Genomic DNA, 20,529 nt, shown 5'->3' with positions numbered 1-20,529 from the left:
GGGGGGGGGGGGGGGTAAATAACCCCAATAACCACCCTTATTTACGCCACTGCCGGGTAACTTCTTGTAATTGGATGAAATGTTCTTGAAGGATTTTCAGCATTTTTACTTTTTCTTTTTTACTTTTGATACAACTTTTTATCTTAAACAAAAATGTGTTCTGCATTATTTTGTTTAATCACATTGGGTTTAAAAAATAGAAAAAACCAAAATGTTAATCGGTAAAACAAACAAAGCTCATAAACTCAAGGATGATCATTCTATGATCATCCTGTGATCTCTAGGATGATTGAGGAAACGGATCAAAAAAAACGGGAAATTCCTCTAAAAATTGGATTTGAGGGATTTCCGATAATTTTTATAAAAACAGGAAACGCCTCAAAAAAATTTATTTTAGGGAGGTTTTGGATCCGATTCCATGTTGAGGTGTTTCCGTGTTGAGGCGTTTCCATAGCACCAAAAGTATCAGTTGCTCCTTAAACTGCCATTTTTCTTTGTAAATGGTATTTCGCGTATGTCTCTTTTTAAATTTGCACATAGTCATTAATCTATATATAAATTTAGCTTGTCTGTCTTGGTGTCTTGTATCCAATAAACGTCAAAACGGCTGAACCGATCAGGCCCAAATTTTGTGTGGGACCTCACGTGGCCCAAGGGAAGGTTTATGGCCAATCATAATTTAATTGAATATGTAATCTTAAAATAATGTTATCTTAAATTATTTAATTTGGTAAAATTTTTAAAATGCGTGAAAAATATGAAGAAATCCGCAATTTTTTTATATTTTTTTTATTCTGTACAGAGAGAAGATTCTCACAGATAAAGCCACAATTAAAAGTAAAAAAAAAGATGACGCTAAGCACCATAAAAACCAAGTATGATAGAATTAGACATTTTTCCAGGAACATATTTCATCTTTAACCGTCCATAAACCTTCCCTTTGGCCATGTGAGTTTTGTGCTCAATCGGTTTCTACCGATTACGTTTATTGGATACAAACGGAGAGACGTACAGACAAGCAAAGTATAAAAATACCAGGCTTCTATGGTGTTTCGCGCCCATCTTCAATTTTAATTTTTAATTGTTACTCTTATTGCGGCATATTCTCTTTTTAAGTTATCAAACAATAATAAATTTTTTTTTGCAGATTTTCATTTTTTGTCGATTTTGAAAATTTTTAAAAATTTTTGTAAAAGGTTATAGTTTACAACTGTTCATTTTGAAAAAGTATTAAAATTTTATGAAATAAGGTTAAAAAGCAAGAAATTTAGCAAACAATTCTTCAAACTGAACCATTTCATTTTTAGGCTTGATTTTTTCAGGTAGGGAGGTTAGTTGTATCTTGAAAAAAAAGATGAATAAAGATTTAAATTTATTTCTTTAAAAGTATGTGGTAGCGGGGGAGGAAGGTGGGATCTCAGAAAAAAAAGAAATTGAGCAAAGATTTTTTTTGTTTTTGTTTAGCAGTATGTAATAGTGAATGTTGAGATGTTTATATCAATTTGAAAAAGAGCAAAGTAGTTGTAAGGATAGTTGGAATTTGAAAAAAATTAACATGTTGAGAGGTTTATAGTATTTTTTTAAAAAACCATTTGGCAGTGACAGTAGTGGGGTCTAGAAAACAAAGAAAAATATTATCAAAATAAAAACTACTTTTTTTACATAATTCTACAATAATATGCTCCCTGGCTCACAAGTCTTTCATACATTTCAACTTGGGTTGAAACATATTTCAACTTGGGTTGACACATATTTCAACTTGGGTTGAAATATGTTTCAACTTGGGTTGAAATGTGAACTGGAAGTTACTCGACTAGTAGTCCTATCTACCTATACTCTAAACTAAAGAAGCTTTCCTCTCAATGTGCACAGTTTTAAAGCAGACATCATAAGGGGTACTATACACTAACAGAAGAGGTTACATGTTTGTATAAAACTTAGTAATCTCTGTTCTTTTAGTATGCATTTTAAAATATTTTAAAATTTCACGCAAAAATATTCGCCAATTTATAGCACGTTGTATTTCTAAAATGTACAAGGTTAGGGCTAACAGTACCGGATCAGTAACATTTTGTATAGTACATTTTCGTATAGTAACATTTGGTCTAGGTAACATTTCGTATAGTACACTTTGTATAGGTAACATTTCGTATAGTACACTTTGTATAGGTAACATTTCGTATAGGTTACATTTTGTCAAGATAACATTTGGTATAGATAACATTTGGTATAGGTAACATTTGGTATAGGTAACACTTAGGGTAATTTCTCGTATAAATGTAAAAATAAAGATGAAAAATGAATCACCAAATATCAGCTTTTTTATTAAATATATTTAATGTACATGTTCATTTTTTTGCAGTTTAATTAATTATCCGATTTTTGAAGTTCATGAGCCACCTGCTGCAGATATTCTTTGCAGAACGCCAAACTGTTCAGTATGAAACTTAAGACGTTGATGATTGGCCATAGTTCTCTCCTTCCTTCCTGTATTTTGATGCAGATACTGTCCAATTGCATTCGACAACAGGATTCTTCTAGACTCTTACTCTGTCTTGATAAAGGCAATTATTACTCCAGTACTATTAAAGGTATATTTATGATAGTTGTTATCGATTATTGCATCCTTTCCACGAGTAGACTTAGTAAGTCTTATCAGAGACATGGTTGAGGTTTTTGTTATACTTTTGCGGATTTTCTTTAAATGGTTCGCAGTTTTCTTAATGAAATATTCATGGTTTTCTTACAAAAATATCTCGACGTTCTTTAATTTTTACATTTATACGAAAAATTACCCTAAGTGTTACCTATACGAAATGTTACCTATACCAAATGTTATCTTTACCAAATGTTACCTATACGAAATGTGACCCATACAAAATGTTACCTATACCAAATGTTACCTAGACAAAGTGTACTAGACCAAATGTTACTATACGAAAATGTACAATACGAAACGTTACTGATCCACAGTACCAAGAGTTAATAATTTTAAGTTTCAGCGACCAATTAGCGACACTTCAAAGTCTACCCAGTCTATTAAAGTTTGGTGATTTAACTTAGCTTAGATTTCTATTATGGAAACTTTACAATCTTTCATGTTCTTTTGCCAATGGTCTTACAACAGTGTTTAAAATATTTATGTATTTTTAGGATTTCCTAACATGTCTTACAGCCACGACCCCTGGACCTGTAAAGGGGTGACCTAATTATGTCTCTAATGTTCATTTGCATGTATATTCAGTCTTTTAAATTCTAAAGCATTCTTTTTTTTTCAGGAACTCTAGCCATGTCTTACAGCCACGACCCCTCGACACCTACTTATAAAGGGGTGACAGTAACCCATTCAATAAATAATAATGGTTTAAAAAAGATCTTGATAATAGGAAAGACAGGAACAGGGAAGAGTACTCTGTGTAACGTACTAACTGGAAATGATCCCAAAGCTAAAATCTTTCCAGTTTCCTCAGATGCTGAGTCCTGCACCCAGGCAACTAAGTTTGCTAATGTTTGGTTTAATGGGATAAATCCAAACATATCTCTTTGATTGATACTATTGGATTTGATGATGCTACTAAGAACGATGATGCTGCTATTATTGCAGAACTGGTTGGTAAGCTTAGAGATGATTGTGATCATGTCAATCTGTTTGTGATTGCTGTCAATGGACAGAGTCCAAGACTTGATGGCTCTCTGCTCACAATGATCAGGATCTTTGAGGGAATGTTCTCTAAAGATTTCTGGAAGCAGGTTATCATTGTGTTCACACGTATCCCACAAGATGCTAAAACCAAGAAGAGGAGAGAGAAACAGAATGATAAAAGTGATGAAGATCTTGCTGCAGACTATATCAAGCTAGTGGAGAGACAGTTCAAGGATTGTACAGGATTGAAATATCTCTACATGGATGCTACATATGACAAAGAAGATGAGGATGAAACAGATGCTTTTGAGACTGCTCTCACTGAACTCTGGAAAACCTTGAAGAATTGTCCACCCCTCTCAACAGATCATGTCCAACAGGTAGAGACAGATAATGCTAAACTTAAAAGACATTTTGAAGAGCAAAAACGGGCAAGAGAGGATGCGGAGAAAAAGTTGAGAGATGAAGTGACAATGCTGAAGATTAAAAACATCAATCTTAGAGCCAGAAACATCATCTATAGAGAGCCGGTTAACAATGATGAAAGTTGTGTGATAATTTAGATTTTTTATGATATTTGTATGAAAATAAAAACATTAAGCTGAAATTTCCTAATTTCCAATTAAAAGGAGTTTAAACGTAGTTTTCACTGATCCAATTAGAAAGTTGAATGCCTCACAATGGTATCCTTTACACCTTTATCTAATTTGCAATAATACAGATATAAAAACGCATCAAATTATGTAAAAGTCAATCTTTTGTCACAGCTGCAAAAATGTGCAAGTGACTTTACAAAGAAATGCCAAAATTTAAAATTAGCATTTTTTCTAGAAAAAAAACGTCATGTTTTTCTAATTATAATTGATTTTGGCTGAAATATTAGGCTCTTTGCAAATTTTCGGGAAGATTTTAGAAACAGATTCTGTATAAACTTTCAGAAAATTCGGAACTTGTTGTATTTAGTGGGTTAAAGTTGGCAAGCAGAGACAGGGTTAAAGGAGGGAGGGAGTCCAGAGTTCCTCGAATAGTAATCACTGCCACCCAAATCTGTTTGGCGGCAAGCGCACTCCTCAATTGGTAATCTCCACCACCTCAATTAGTAATCACCGTAAAATTTTGTTTTCTGTGATTTGAATTTAATGCACTTTTAACACATCTTTACAGTGTTTAGATTTTTGTATTCGCCAACTCGAGTTCAACATCTACAACAAAACTAATTATATGCATAGAAAGTACTTAAAATTTACTAAAAATTATCTCATCCCACGTTAAGTAATATGCATCTCCATTTAAAAGATATTTTCAAAAAACCTTTACAGTGCTTAGATTTTTGTATTCGCCTACCCGAGGTCAACATCTAAAACAAAACTAATTATATGCATAGAAAGAGAATAAAATTTTGAAAAATTAGTATCATCCCACCCCCTACTGAAAATGAAGTATTTAGTCCACTAATAATGGGTTAAAGTTTCCTCTCTATATAAGGAGTTTAAAACAACATTCAGAGGAAAATGCCGCAAACATTCTTAAAGCGAAACTTAAAAAACGTAATATATTTCTAGCACTTAGTGTGGCATATTTATAGATTTATTTTCGAAACTAATGAGCAATAAAGAAAGCTTTAACTTTATTGTACACCATAGGGCCATTAAAAGAGGTCAATATGGTCTTATTTCTAAGAAATAAACGATTTAATGTTATGCTTTTTTGGGCTGATTACTATTTGAGGTGGTGGAGATTACCAATTGAGGAGCGCGCTTGCCGCAAAACAGATTTGGGTGGCGGTGATTACTATTTGAGGAACTCTGGACTTCCTCCCTCGTTAAAGAGACTGTATGCCAACGTAAATTTAATCAACCAGTCATTCAAAGAGCGACATATCTAATTCAAAACGCTACCCGTACCCTTTAACTCTTGGTCTGATAAAACATGAATAAGCATTTATTTTTTTTCTTATTAAAATTTGATTATTTTCAATTGTGGATTCTCTTTACAAGTAAGTTGAGGATTTCTATTGACAGAAACATTGGAGTTTGTTTTCAGAATTTAAGACTTATATCAATTTGTCGAGACAGGGACATCAGATAGAAATAATATTGGTCGTGATCAACTCTTAACTCTTCAGCCTAAACCCCCTTTCATTTTACTTTACCAGTCACATTTTAATTGTGTTTGTTTTCCTGGATTACCTGTTAAATCTTTTAAAATAATTATTTGTCAAATTATCAGTCGTATTGGTAATAATTTTCAACACATATTTTAGTTATTATGAAATCTAATAATTGTTGCTTAATGATTGTGATATTATTTTTTACAATGAAATAGAAAAAAAACGTTGGATCAAAATATTGATGAAAGAAAATTTTTAATTTCCGAAAAAGGTAGAGATGAAAATGCGCTAATTTACTAAACGAAAACTTTGCAAAGCGGGATTTTTAACAAAATATACCAACTTCTGATCCCCCCAACAGAGGAACTTTAAGTTATGTTTCGGGACAATTAAGTAAAATAACGACCCGCTCTGTGAAGTTTTGGGGAAATAAATTCTGCATTTGGATCCTAAAAGACAATAAAACTGGAAACAACTTTTTCTGGAAATTACGAATTTCACTTAAAACCCGGGTTCCCTCGACCAATTTTGTATTATCATCATGTTTCAAGTTTTAAAAAATCTATTTGTAATCTTCTTTTGTATACTTCCCCCTTACAGAAACTGAAAAAATAATGAAATATCACGTGACTAAATATGCAAAGTTTTACAACCTTATATTTTAGTTTCAGATAAGAAAATTATATGGGCATCGAGTTTCTAAATCAAAAAAATTTGTTTTTAAGCAAAATGATTTACAATTTTTGATAAAGAAAATTAACCAAGATTTACAATTTTTGATAAAGAAAATTATGCATATTTATTAGTTAATCCAAACTTAATTATATTCATACATTGTATAAATTAGATTCTTTCTCACAGAATAAATAACATTTTTAGAAATGTAATCTACAAATAATCATAAACTAACAATTAAAAACATTCTTTCAACTTGAACTTGAAATACGTTACAAAAGCAATATCGCGGATGGCATCGACATTTCTCGTCCAAGTCACATTGAAACTTTCGGGAAGCGGCTGGGTCTATTTTTCTCATTCACATTTTTTTGAGCTATTAAAATTTTAATATGAAAATATATTCAATTTGTTAAGGTGGATCAATAACAGTAACGTACTTTGAAAAAAAATAAAAAAATAAAAATGTATTTCATTTTATTTCTACCGATTCTGGAAAATATCACATCATTTGTCTTTCCTAAAGAGTATTTTTATAGCAAATAGGATCCATCCAAGGAGAGGATAAAAACTAATTCTATATATTGCCGAATACTACAGAATAGTCAGGACTCCAGGGAATACAGGGACTCCTGGAATCACAGGACTCCAGGGAATACAGGTACTTCTGGAATCACAGGACTCCAGGGAATACAGGGACTCCTGGAATCACAGGAATCCAGGGAATACTGGGACTCCTGGAATCACAGGACTCCAGGGAATACAGATACTCCTGGAATCACAGGACTCCAGGAAATACAGGCTCTCCTGGAATCACAGGACTCCAGGGAATACAGGGACTCCTGGAATCACAGGACTCCAGGGAATCAACGGAATCAAAGGAATCATAGGAATTAAGGCCGGGAATCAAGTGAATCAAGAGAATCAAGGAAATCAAAGAAATAAAATTAATCAAATTAATCAAATTAATCAAATTAATTAAAGGAATCAAAGGAATCAAAGGAATCAAAGGAATCAAGGAATCAAAGGAATCAAAGGAATCAAAGGAATCAAAGGAATCAAAGAAATCAAAGAAATCAAAGGAATCAAAGGAATCAAAGGAATCAAAGGAATCAAAGGAATCAAAGGAATCAAAGGAATCAAAGGAATCAAAAGAATTAAAGATATCAAAAGAATTAAAGGAATCAATGAATCAAAGGAATCAAAAGAATCAAGGGACTCCAGATAATCAAGAAAGCAACGTATTTAAATGAATTAAAGGAATCAATGGAATCAATGGAATCAAAGGAATCAAAGGAATCAAAGGAATCAAATGAATCAAAGGGAATGAAGGGAATCTGCAGCATATCTATCTAACCAAACTGCAAATTCTTCAATATTTGTCTTTGTGCACAACATGTGTTGCTATAAACGTGTATGAAAATAGATGTAATTATAAGTGATTGATCAAACTAAAAAAATCATACCCGTGACAGTCGTTGGTTCCAATCTGAACTGCATGCATACATCCTACACTGTAAACAATTAACATTAAAATCTGTTGCAAACCATAAAAAAAATCAACAGAACAAACAAAAAAACTTATTTTTAATTATCAATTAAAACTCTTCTGTGATCTTATTAATATTTATTGTTTTACTAGTCTACTGTTCTACAAGTATGACACTTCTAGTCTACTAGTCTACTAGTATACTATTTTACTAGTCTACTAGTCAACTAGTCTACTAGTCTACTAGTCTACTAGTCTACTAGTCTACTAGTCTACTGTTCTACAAGTCTGACACTTCTAGTCTACTAGTCTACTAGTATACTATTCTACTAGTCTACTAGTCTACTAGTCTACTAGTCTACTAGTCTACTACTAGTCTACTAGTCTACTAGTCTACTAGTCTACTAGTCTACTAGTCTACTAGTCTACTAGTCTACTAGTCTACTAGTCTACTAGTCTACTAGTCTACTAGTCTACTGTTCTACAAGTCTGACACTTCTAGTCTACTAGTCTACTATTTTACTAGTCTACTAGTCTACTAGTCTACTAGTCTACTAGTCTACTAGTCGACTAGTCTACTAGTCTACTAGTCTACTAGTATACTATTCTACTAGTCTACTATTCTACTAGTCTACTAGTCTACTAGTCTACTATTTTACTAGTCTAGTAGTCTACTAGTCTACTAGTCTACTACTTTTTTCTAGCCTTTTTTATTTACTACAGTGAAACCCTTAATAACGAATACATCGAAAGAATTCATCAAATGTCGTATTCTTCACTTTCTGATAATGGAATGTTGCAGATATTTAGTTTTTTAATCAAACGATTATATGGAACTCTTTAAATCTGTTCCCGCAAATTCATAGCTATTTATTTATTTTCGCAAATACTGAAATTTACGTAATATAGTATAAACCTCATTGAAAATTTGTCAAGACGACATTTGATAAATTCTTCCCATGTATTAGTTATTAAGGGTTTCACTGTAGTAGACTCTTCTACTGGCCTCTTCTGTGATCTTATTAATATTTATTGTTTTACTAGTCTACTGTTCTACATCTACTATTTTACTAGTCTACTAGTCTACTAGTCTACTAGTCTACTAGTCTACTAGTCGACTAGTCTACTAGTCTACTAGTCTACTAGTATACTAGTCTACTAGTCTACTAGTCTACTAGTCTACTAGTCTACTAGTCTACTATTTTACTAGTCTAGTAGTCTACTAGTCTACTAGTCTACTACTTTTTTCTAGCCTTTTTTATTTACTACAGTGAAACCCTTAATAACGAATACATCGAAAGAATTCATCAAATGTCGTATTCTTCACTTTCTGATAATGGAATGTTGCAGATATTTAGTTTTTTAATCAAACGATTATATGGAACTCTTTAAATCTGTTCCCGCAAATTCATAGCTATTTATTTATTTTCGCAAATACTGAAATTTACGTAATATAGTATAAACCTCATTGAAAATTTGTCAAGACGACATTTGATAAATTCTTCCCATGTATTAGTTATTAAGGGTTTCACTGTAGTAGACTCTTCTACTGGCCTACTATGAAGTACTTTAATCTTTAATTACACATCTAACAGTCAATTAGATAAGATATAAACAAATAAACAAACAGCTTGGTTTCTATTTTGATTGGCAAATATGTATATTGTATATTATATATTATTATATTGAATAATATGAGAATCTAGAAATCTACTATTTTTCAATTATCATCAAAGTTTTCAGATTAAATAAAATTGAAAATGAAATATATGTTTCTCTTGACACCTACACTTTTCCTGGTTCTACATTCTTCTTTTCCTGTAATACAAGCAAGGTAAGCGTTATTGGCATGTCTGATTCGCAATGGTACCCTTTAAACCTCTATTTAAGTAACAATGGGGAGGCTTTCGTCAAAAACATGCTGAATTTCAACAGTTTACTTTGTTGAGTTTGTTGTATAATTCCGCCAGCCAATTGTTCTAGAGAAACCACCGATTTAAAATAATCATTTTCAATTATCACATTCATTATTGATCAGATATATTTTGAAAGAGTATCGTTGTGATTGTGAATCAAAGGAATTGAGTTTTTGCCACAAACTCTGATTTTCTGATCTCTATACAACTCAATATTGTATATATTTGATATTTCAAACTTTGAATTATGTTAGATCAAATAATTAAACTTTGAAATATCAAAGGTTTTAACCATCAGGTTGTAAAGATACAGAAAGTTAACAATTTGAGTTTGTTGCAAAAACTCAGTTCCTGTTTAAATGGAAGGTTACTTGAAATTAGGTCCAAAGTCCTTTAAAATTTACGTTTAATATTGATATTTTGGCAGATAAATATTGTTTAAATGCTTGCATTAAATAATAATCATTCACTATTGAGACCGGGCAGAATTTGAATGTTCGCCAGGCCGTTTTCCTTTCTTGCAACTCTGAATACCAAGATTTAAAGAACTACAAGCTATCTAGTTTCCACTTTGATGGTTGACAAGTGTAGGAATGTACTATTTACAAATTACTATGGTACACCCACTCATTCTTAATTCTAATAATATACAACGTTTTTCTCCGTAGTCGTTCGTCAGACAAAGGTTTCTGGCCGGGTATCAGCTTTGTAAGTCGAACATACCTCTCTAAAAATGAAGGGTTGCTTTAAATAAATTTTAGGTTAAAGGGACAGACCGGCTATGTAAGGTAGTTAAACATATAAAACTTGTTAAAGGGATAGACCGGCTATGTAAGGTAGTTAAACATATAAAACTTGTTAAAGATCTGTAAATCTTGAGTTTGAGCGCAAAGTCGACGTTCAAAATTATACGTTTTCAGAATTATTTTTTTAAAATTATTAAATAACGAGGACAAAAAATATAAACAAAATTCTACAGTAAACTAATTAGTTGTTTAGGAAAAGGTTGGGAAAATAAAAATTAATCTTATCATGAAAAATAATTAATCTTATTCAATTATTAGTTTCTATAATCTCTTTTTCATCACAAAGAAATCTGCGAACAAATTCATAGGAAATAAAAATTCAATATAATGACGAGAAAGGAAATAGTTAATTTTAACTTTGAGAAATATGTTCCCAAACATCTAATTAGTTTACTATAGAATTTTAACTATATTTTTCGTCGTCGTATTTTAATAAAACGTACCCGCCCAAATTCATGATTTTGACCGTCGACTTTGCGCTCAAAGGGACTATAAAGGAAAAATGAAAGGGGATATAGGATGAAACCCGAGAATCTCAAGCGTTGAACGATAGATATAAGACATCTATCTGATGTTACTGTCTCTAGAAATTGATATGAAATTGATTTCCGTCTGTATCACGTGACCAGTATCCTTCCCTGCCATGAGCTGAAGTTCTCGTTGCGTATTTGCTAAATATGATCTGTTTAAACCTACTACTTTTATACAAAATTGTATTTATATGAATTTTCGTATAATTTTGAATTGACATAGTTATCTATCAATTTCTCGAGACAGAAACATCAGAGAGATGTTTTGTATGTATCGTTCAACTCCTGAGATTCTCAGGTTTCATCCTTTACTCCCTTTCATTTTTCCTTTACAGTCCCTTCAAACTCGGTACTTATACATCGTGGAAACGTTTAATATGTCTCAAATGAACCCTAAAGAATTTGTCCACAAAACTGCATACTCAGTTTAACTACCTTATATAGCCGGTCTGTCCCTTTGAAATGTTTCTATTTCGTTGCTAGAAACTGAAGATTAATTTTGACTCGACTTTTCTTGTAAAATGAGATGAAGTTTTTCCTTATTCTAAATTTTACATTTACGTCTAGAAAGCTAATTTTAAAGTTATTCAAGTTTTTGCGATTCTTGTATTTAGTGTTTTCTTACACTACTCAAATGCAAAAGTTTTAAAACACTTTTATTTTTGCACACTTTCACACTAATTAAAGGTGAAACTATGTTGCACTTCTTTCATAAAAAATGCTCTAATCCGTTTTGTACCAGTTCAAACTAGTTTCTTAGAAACAATTTAAATACAATTTAAACCTTTTTTTGAAATTTAAAATTTATTCATATTTTTGCTTTATAACTTTAAACAACGGGGTTTTCTATGCTAAAATTATTACTTTTAAATTGAAATAGTTTTAAAAGGAATTGAGTCTTTGCAGCAATCTATGATATTCTTATCCTTATATCTTTGCAACCCAATGTCAGAGATCTTAGATATTTCAAATTATAAATTCCGTTAGATCAAATAATCTAAGTTTGAAATATCTAACGTCTACACCATTAGATTGCAAAGGTAAAGGTTTCTAGAAATTTAAGTTCGTAGCAAAGACTCAATTTCTTTCTGCTTTGGTGGAAAGAAAAAGATTAATTACTAACGTGCATCTTGAGAAAATTTGAAGGTTCAGAAAATCTAAATATTCCAGAACATCCAGAAAATATGGGGCACACGGTTCGACAATTATTATTTTAAAAACCCATAATTTAGACAATACTACCCGACACCGGAGTCAAAGAATGAGTCTGGATTGCAAATGTTGAAATCTATTTGGTAAATATTTTTCAACAATATTATGTCTTGTGTACTAAGGATAAAGTTACTTGATTTTACTCAGAAATATTACAAATTCCAAGAAAGATTCTTTTACCAATTTTTATCTTAAGCATGAAATTTCACAGGAAAAAGTTCTCACCCACTTCCAATTTCAAAATTGCGAGAAAATCTGTGTTTGATAACTTTTTTAAAAACTTTTTTGTTACTTGTTCTTTTAAGTTTTTACATCTAAAAACAGAGTCTCACTGATTGAATTTCAAATTTTGTCTTTTCATTAGGGAAGAGAGAATTAAACGTGCAAAAGAGAGAATTAAGCTGGAAAATACGAAATCAGGTTAAATTTAATTTTTATCAAAATGTCAAAGTTTTTTTTTCATAATTTCAATGAAAATAATCACTTATTTAGACTCAGATTTATATTTGCCTGCTAATGGAGCTCTGGCCCATTTGATAATGCTAGAAGAAACTGTCCCCACTACTTCGATCCCAGTCCAGATTCAAAAAACGAACCCATACATCAAATCAATTTATGAAATTAAAAAAATGCGGAAAGTAAACAAAACTGAGACTAGTAAGTTTGAAGATTTAAAGAATTTATCCAACAATTCTAATAATACGGCCTCCATTGAAACAATTCTTTTTAACAACACAGATGAAGTTTTTACATTGGAATCAGCTGATCCGAGAAGTACAGCTAACTCAAAAGAAACAGCTGATCTGATAAAAACAGCTGATTTGATAAAAACAGTTGATTTGATGAAACCAGCTGATCCAATAAAGTTAAATAACCCAATGGAAACAGCAGGCTTAATGGAAATAGCAGATCAAATGAAAAAAGCTAAACGGATAGAAACAGCTGATATGATGGAAACAGCTGACGCCAGTTTGGAGGATTTCAGCATTGAAGATTTGTCAGATGTGGTTTTGATTAATAAGGAAATTATGCCAACTAGTGCAGAGCTTAAACATTTTGTTTATCAAGTCAAAAGTAAAATCCCAGAGGGTGATGAAAAAGTCAAAAGAGAATGGGCAGAGAAAAAAGAAAAATACCTGGTTAAAAAAACTAGAAAGGTTCTTGAAGGAATTAAAGAAGAAATGGATGGAAGTAACGATGAAGAAACTGAAATGGAAGAAGTTAAAGATCAAGAAATGAAAAATGAAGCATATAAGATGGAATTGAAAGAAAAGCTAGAAAACTTTAAAAATAAGATGATGAAAAATGTTCTGAATCAAAAGAGAAAAGAAGATATAACATTTGACAAAACAAAAGTAAACAATGGTCATCATAGAACAAATAAAGAGCCAATAAAGGATTTTAATGCAGAATCAGATCAAATTGAAGTTGTTGAGAAAAAAACCATGAACAAAAAAAATATTTCAACTCAAATCGATGATTATGATGAATTGCTTGAAGATAATTCTGACAGTGAAGATATTGCTCTAAAAATTAAATCATTAGAAGAACAAGATGATCTTGTAAATAAGGTAAGCATTGAAGAAGCAATGAATGAAGAAGAACAGAATGAGCGAAAAAGCGATGAGAAATATTGGAGGAATGACGAAGATGACTTGAATGATAATAAAGAAAAATCTGAGAATGATCAGGCAGAATCCAGAGTCAGTAATATCTATGAATACGATCTTTTTTCAGCAGAGATTTCTTCCCAGGTTAGGTTCAAAGAAAATTTCAAGATTTTTTTATTTTAGCAATTTCAACATTTTAGTCTTGCTTCCATTTTTAAAAAATATTCTGCATCAAGTAGAAAAATGAATAAAAATTTCAACAATAAATTTTATTTTCATTTTCAACTTTTTTTACAGGACGGAAATGATGGAGGTGTGATAGATCTCACAGAATACTGGAATATTGAACCGAGCAACGTTTTTACAAGAGAGGTTCCAAGTTCAGGTGACATTTTTACAAACATTTGCAAGGTTACAAGTAAACCTATATATATATATTATTATGTTTTTCTCGAGCAAACCTATATATATATAATTATGTTTTTCTCGAGCAAATCTATATATTTATAATTATGTTTTTCTCGAGCAAACCTATATATTTATAATTATGTTTTTCTCGAGCAAACCCATATATATATTTATTATAAACAGCAAGTTCATGTTACATGCAGAATAGAAGAAGTAAAAATGTCTTTTTTCATGCAGTGCCTAGGATCCGAATCCGTTCAAATAGATAACTGTCGACCAAAAATTTGTGTGGAAACATTTTTGCCTTGCAAACCTCACATTGGTTGTCAATTAATAAGAAATAAGAAACTTAGCTAATTATTGTATGGATCCGTAACATTTTGGTTTACACCGGCCGAGGGGCAAAATATCAATCTCAAAACCTGATAAATCTCAAAGTTCTAACATCAACTGTAAACTAATGAGAATTATAAAAAACATCATAATATCTCTGAATCTAAAAATTGGTAAACTTTGCATAAATGTTCATGACCTGGGTCTGGATCCGTTTTAGGATTTGACGGAACCTGGATCCGGATCCTAAGCACTGCATTGTTCATACCTATTGTGGAATAGTCCGTCATGAGACTTATATTTTAGAACTGAGCCTCCCAGTTTATTTCGTGGTAGAGGCGAGCATCCGAAGCAGGGGATGGTGAAGAGGAGAATAGTACCAGAGGATGTGATAATCAACTGTTCTAAGGTTAGTTAATAAATGATATTTTATTTAGATCTGGGGTTTATCTAGGATTAGTCCGAGTGAACATTTAAACACCAAAAAATATCACTCCAATATTTTAGCAAATTAAATCTACACCAAATATGCGGGCACAAATAATTTTTTAGTCCATAAAATCGGTCAATACACAGTCCAAGAAATCTGCCACAAACTAATCATACACCTGATACTAAATCTTTAGATGAACCCCTGATTAAGATAGAATAAAGTTCTATGTTTTTTTTCGGCGTTTTTAAACTTTAATGCTTATTTATTTTTTGATAAATCAATGGGTTCGAAATCATCTTTTTTGAAAAAACTGCTTGTTTTTCTCGGTGGAAAAGGTTTTTTAAAGTGAACGAGTTCTAAAAAATTTGCCACCCAAGATCATCAATCCCCAAGCTTGAACTGCCTCTTCTGAAAGGAGAGGGATAACTCGTGTTTTTATTTTACCGTCTTTATTTCTAGGATTCCGAGATCCCAGCTCCTCCCAAGGGTAGAAAGTGGAAGAAGGTTCAGCACGATAACTCTGTTACTTGGCTTGCATCCTGGACTGAGAACATTCAGGTTCGATAATATTATTATTCGCGCGAGAAATAAATTATTTCGAACCCGTCCTGGTTCGATGTTCGGTGCGTTGTCAGATTAAGTGATTTATGTTAATCCCGTAATCTTCAAGGATCAGATTAGATGAATCATAGTGAGCCGTCCTTGTTTAGGGTCAGATAAAGTACATCATGTTAAACCCGTCCTTGTTTAGGGTCAGATAAAGTACATCATTTTAACCCGTCCTTGTTTAGGGTCAGATAAAGTACATCATTTTAACCCGTCCTTGTTTAGGGTCAGATAAAGTACATCATGTTGAACCCGTCCTCAAAGTTGAAGGGGGAGAAGGATTGGCAGAAGTATGAGAAGGCCAGGAAGCTAAAGGACAAGATTGACCAGATACGAGACGATTACATGCAGGTACAAATACTTACAGCTTAAATATGGAGATCCGTAAACTTGTATTAAGTCTATTTTCATTATCAGGGGAACAGGATTGAAAGTGAAAAATATACGATCGGACTGACCGCGGTCTTTCCTAGAAACTTCAGTACTCTTTCTTTGTTGCAAGGCCAAGATTTTCTTGATCTTAGATATTTATAAGGAATGTTTTGATTGTAACAGTTCTATTTTTAGGATCTGAAAAGTAAGGAGATGAGAGTCAGGCAGAGAGCTGTAGCACTCTACTTCATCGGTAAGTGTTTTTTGTATATTTTCTCTCATCCGTTTTACGTTTTTCTCCAAGATAGATGTCCTTAAACCTGCACTGTGCACACATTTTAATGGCTTACTGGATACGGATTCAAGAGCAAAGAAATTGAGTCTTATAGTCACAAAATCAAATTTTCTTTACTTAATTTTCCTTAAATTTAACCATCTCTTGTGCCAGTAATCCATCCTTATACCTTATATCCACATTATTTTACACAAAGTTTCTTAATGCATTTTCTTCCTGATTTCCCATTTAAAAGTGATTCTATCTTGTTCAGATAAACTGGCGCTAAGAGCTGGTAATGAGAAGGACGAGGATCAAGCAGATACTGTTGGTTGCTGTTCTCTCAGGTTAGAATTAAATATTGTATTTGTCAGAGATACTCTCGTTTTGTGTTATATAATAAGGTTCCAACCTTAAACTTTTCCCCAGATTCAAACATTTTCAACAAAAAATTTAATCTCAACGATTCCGGGGGGGGGNTGATAATTGTTATAATTCAGGTTCGAGCATATAGAACTACATGACGAGTTGGACGGGAAGGAATATGTTGTCGAGTTTGATTTCCTCGGAAAGGATTCCATCAGGTAGAGGAAAAATAACAAAGAATGTTAACGAAGAAGGATTATATTTATAAAAAATCTTGTCTGTTTCTCTCAAGATCTAAGAGGACTTTCTGATAATTCGTTTAGCTCATATATTGGCATGGGAATTCAAACTAGCATCAGTTTTATTGTATTTTTACTGAAATTTCCATAAAAGTCCATAAAGATTGGCCTGTTTATAACGACTGCCTATATAACCTTCTAAAGGAATCGGAATCGGACCAATCGGGATTGGAATTGGACCAATCGGGATTGGAATTGGACCAATCGGGATTGGGATTGGAACCTATAATTTTAATGTACTTCGCTGCTTGGACGAAAATAAACAAAGGTCAGTCTGAGTGGCAATGTTTCTTTCCTCACAGAAACTGCAGATCACATTATTTGTAAACAAAAGGTTCCTGGAATGCACCAACTAGTTTATCTCAATCTGTTAACTTTGTCCGAAACTGAATGTCTTCTACATAAATATTTCTTCCAGGTACCAGAACTCTGTAGCTGTTGAGAAGAGGGTTTACAAAAACCTGAAACTGTTCATGGAGAATAAAAAGTCCGGAGATGATATATTCGACCGGTTGAACACTTCTATTCTCAATCAGTATCTCAACACTCTGATGGATGGTCTCACGGCAAAGGTATGGTTTTTGTCAACGGGTTCCTTCAAATGTTATTTTAAATAATGTTTTTCATTCACTTTATATGCTTGGTATAAATCTTTTTTCAAGTTAATAACGCCTATAAATCAAAAAAAAAAGTTATTTAATCGGGAAATTTTATAATCGGTCATGAGAGGATTAGTGGTCATTTAAGCGTTTTTCGGACACTGACAGCTTCCTATCATGCTTTGTAATCCAGGTTTTCCGTACTTACAACGCTAGCTTTACTCTACAGCAGCAATTGGATGAGCTAACACAGGACGAGGATCCAATACAGGCTAAACTTCTCAGGTTAGATTAAAAGTTTTAGAAACTACCAGGGTTATCCACAAATAGTGAGACTTCAGAGACGACTGTAATGATTTTTATCTTTGCTCAATTGCTTGTCGTAGTTGAAAACTAATTTTTTTCTTGGCTTAAATTCCGCTCTTTGTTAAAGTGAAGTTATTTCGGGGTTACCACTGAATATTATCCAGGAAGTATTGAGGAATTAATTCTTATTCAAAATGCTTTTCTCAATTGTTCACTAAAAGAATGATCTCTGGAACATCTCCGTATTAAAGCTGATTAAAAATGGTGTATTTTCAGTTACAACCGAGCCAATCGTGCCGTTGCTGTCCTGTGTAACCATCAGCGTGCGGTCCCCAAAACCCATGATAAATCTATGGAAAATATCAACGTCAAGATCGAGGCTAAGCAAGACGCAATCAAGGCTGCGCAGAAGGAGCTGAAATCCGCGAAGAAGAATTACAAGAGCGGTGGATCCGGCGACAAGGGTCTGGTAGATAAGAAGAAGAAGAACCTGGAAAGATTGCTCGAACAGTTGGAGAAACTCGAGATACAGAAAACTGATAGAGATGAGAACAAGAGTATTGCTCTGGGTACATCCAAGCTGAACTACTTGGATCCTCGTATATCTGTCGCCTGGTGCAAGAAGCATGAAGTTCCTCTGGAGAAGGTTTACAATAAAACCCAGAGAGAGAAATTCCGTTGGGCCATCGACATGGCAGATGCAGATTATACATTCTAAATATGTATTATCAGATGCAGACTGGTATTATGCCAGACTAGCTTTTTTAGGACATAATTCGTAGAACGCCGACGCACGACTTGTACGAAACATTTAAAAAAACGTTTACACAAATTTGCTTTTGTCCCTGGACTAAACCATCAACTGTGTTCATAGTGTTGCAGATATGGAAAGCTCTGCTAGTTAATTAAGTCTATTAAATCAATTCACTGTGTTATGTAATTATTACATTTGAACCCTACACAATCTTGTTTCATGTTTGTGTCCCCTTCGTGCATTCTTGGGTTCACTTTTCTTATCAATATTTTTTTCTTTCTAGTTCTTACATAACATAAATATTCTACACGTTAGTTATACAATCTTATATCTTTGGCTGGACTGCTAGGCTTATTTGAGGATCCTGAATCGGTCAGATTTTTTTCTTATTTTTTACAGTATGCATCACACTGACTGCTTGAAAGAGCACAGTTCAGTTGTGAAATCGCTATTTATTAATTGTAATTAGAATGTATGGTGCCAATTTGCGAATTATTCTGATCTTGGCTTTGTTTATTTTTATAAAAATTTGAAAATGTAAAGTGATCTGAATGTTATTTTTGATTTATGTTGTCAATCTTTAATTTAAATTATTTTGTTTCCGCCTAGGGGAAAAAAACTTATTAAGCCATTGACCGTATTTTTTTAATTTTGTTAATATTTAAGGTATTTGAACGAATAATTGTGAATAAACGAGTACAGCCTTAGTATTTAAACTTTTTTACTGGCGTTATTTGTAATGGAAAATAAGGGCCATTAGAAGATTTGGGTTCTTAGAGGGAATTTTGGTAGACTTGGAATATTAGATAAAATCCTAATGGTTATGTTCGATATTTAGACTATGTCGACAATTATTCCTCTTATTTGGACTGAATTGGTAATTTCTAGAATTTCAAATGACCTTCCAGTCAAAGATGACAATGCCCGATTCACAACGGTACCCTTAAAAGCAGTGCTCAGGATCCGGATCCGCAAGATTTTAGCTTCCTGGATCCGGATCCGCAAAATATGCGGATCCAAGGGGTAAAATATCAACCAAAAACTGCGAAAAAAAAATCTTTTTTACTCCAAAACTCTGAAAAAAAAGATTATAAAAAATCCTCATTTTTGAATGGTTCATCAAGTTTTCGGATAAAAAGAAACGAAAAAAATAAAACCAAAGATTTTAAAAAATTTTTATGTTAAAAAATTTCAGTAAATCTGAAAGAAATGACCTGGATCCGGATCCATTTTTTTCCAGTGCGGATCCAGGATCAGGATCCGGATCCGCATCAAAATTGAATGGATCCTAAGCACTGCTTAAAAGCTTTTTCTGATCACGGATTATTTATCATCTTGAAAGCTGTTAATTTATAATTGTGGTTTCACTACGAAGGATCAGAAGTTATAACTTTTATTATTGATAAGATAAAGGTTCCAAGGATACCGTTTTTACTAAGAAAAGTAGAGACTTACATTCATTTATTAGATTTATAAACTAAAGTTTAGCCTGGTCATCTAGGATCTTTTTATTTAAACCCATACTTTTTCAGATCTCTTATAAATTTTATTTCTATAGTTGTCGATGAACCCTTAATTCTTTTCGTGGTAACTGTTTTTCCAACGTTGTACCTTAGTTGTTACTTATTTGGTACCCGTAGTTCCATAGTAGTTTTGCGTGTGGTAACCATTGTTCCATAATTATTTTGTTTGTGGTAACCCTTGTTCCATAATTATTTTGTGTGTGGTAACTGTTGTTCCAGAGTTATATTTTGTGTGGTAACCGTTGTTCCAGAGTTATTTTTTGTG

The 20,529-nt window shown here is 32.6% G+C and overlaps 2 protein-coding genes across 2 annotated transcripts; both read left to right on the top strand.

Annotated features, from left to right (window-relative positions):
• Positions 1 to 9,654: 9,654 nt before the first annotated feature.
• Positions 9,655 to 15,044, top strand: LOC111699844 (golgin subfamily A member 6-like protein 6). Its single transcript, XM_023470585.1, has 6 exons — positions 9,655 to 9,751; positions 12,402 to 12,464; positions 12,746 to 12,801; positions 12,874 to 14,135; positions 14,289 to 14,402; positions 15,039 to 15,044. The coding sequence occupies exons 1-6, from the start codon at positions 9,678 to 9,680 to the stop codon at positions 15,042 to 15,044; spliced, it is 1,575 nt and encodes a 524-aa protein (XP_023326353.1). The 5' UTR covers positions 9,655 to 9,677.
• LOC111699827 (DNA topoisomerase 1) lies at positions 15,015 to 19,303 on the top strand. Its single transcript, XM_023470563.1, has 9 exons — positions 15,015 to 15,141; positions 15,625 to 15,723; positions 15,997 to 16,122; positions 16,339 to 16,396; positions 16,692 to 16,764; positions 16,918 to 17,001; positions 17,501 to 17,654; positions 17,875 to 17,966; positions 18,264 to 19,303. The coding sequence occupies exons 1-9, from the start codon at positions 15,091 to 15,093 to the stop codon at positions 18,703 to 18,705; spliced, it is 1,179 nt and encodes a 392-aa protein (XP_023326331.1). The 5' UTR covers positions 15,015 to 15,090; the 3' UTR covers positions 18,706 to 19,303.
• The last annotated feature ends 1,226 nt before the right edge of the window (positions 19,304 to 20,529 follow it).

Source organism: Eurytemora carolleeae, unplaced genomic scaffold, assembly GCF_000591075.1.
Source record: "Eurytemora carolleeae unplaced genomic scaffold, Eaff_2.0 scaffold347, whole genome shotgun sequence".
NCBI lineage: Eukaryota > Metazoa > Arthropoda > Copepoda > Calanoida > Temoridae > Eurytemora > Eurytemora carolleeae.
This window is presented reverse-complemented; position numbering and strand designations above follow the sequence as displayed.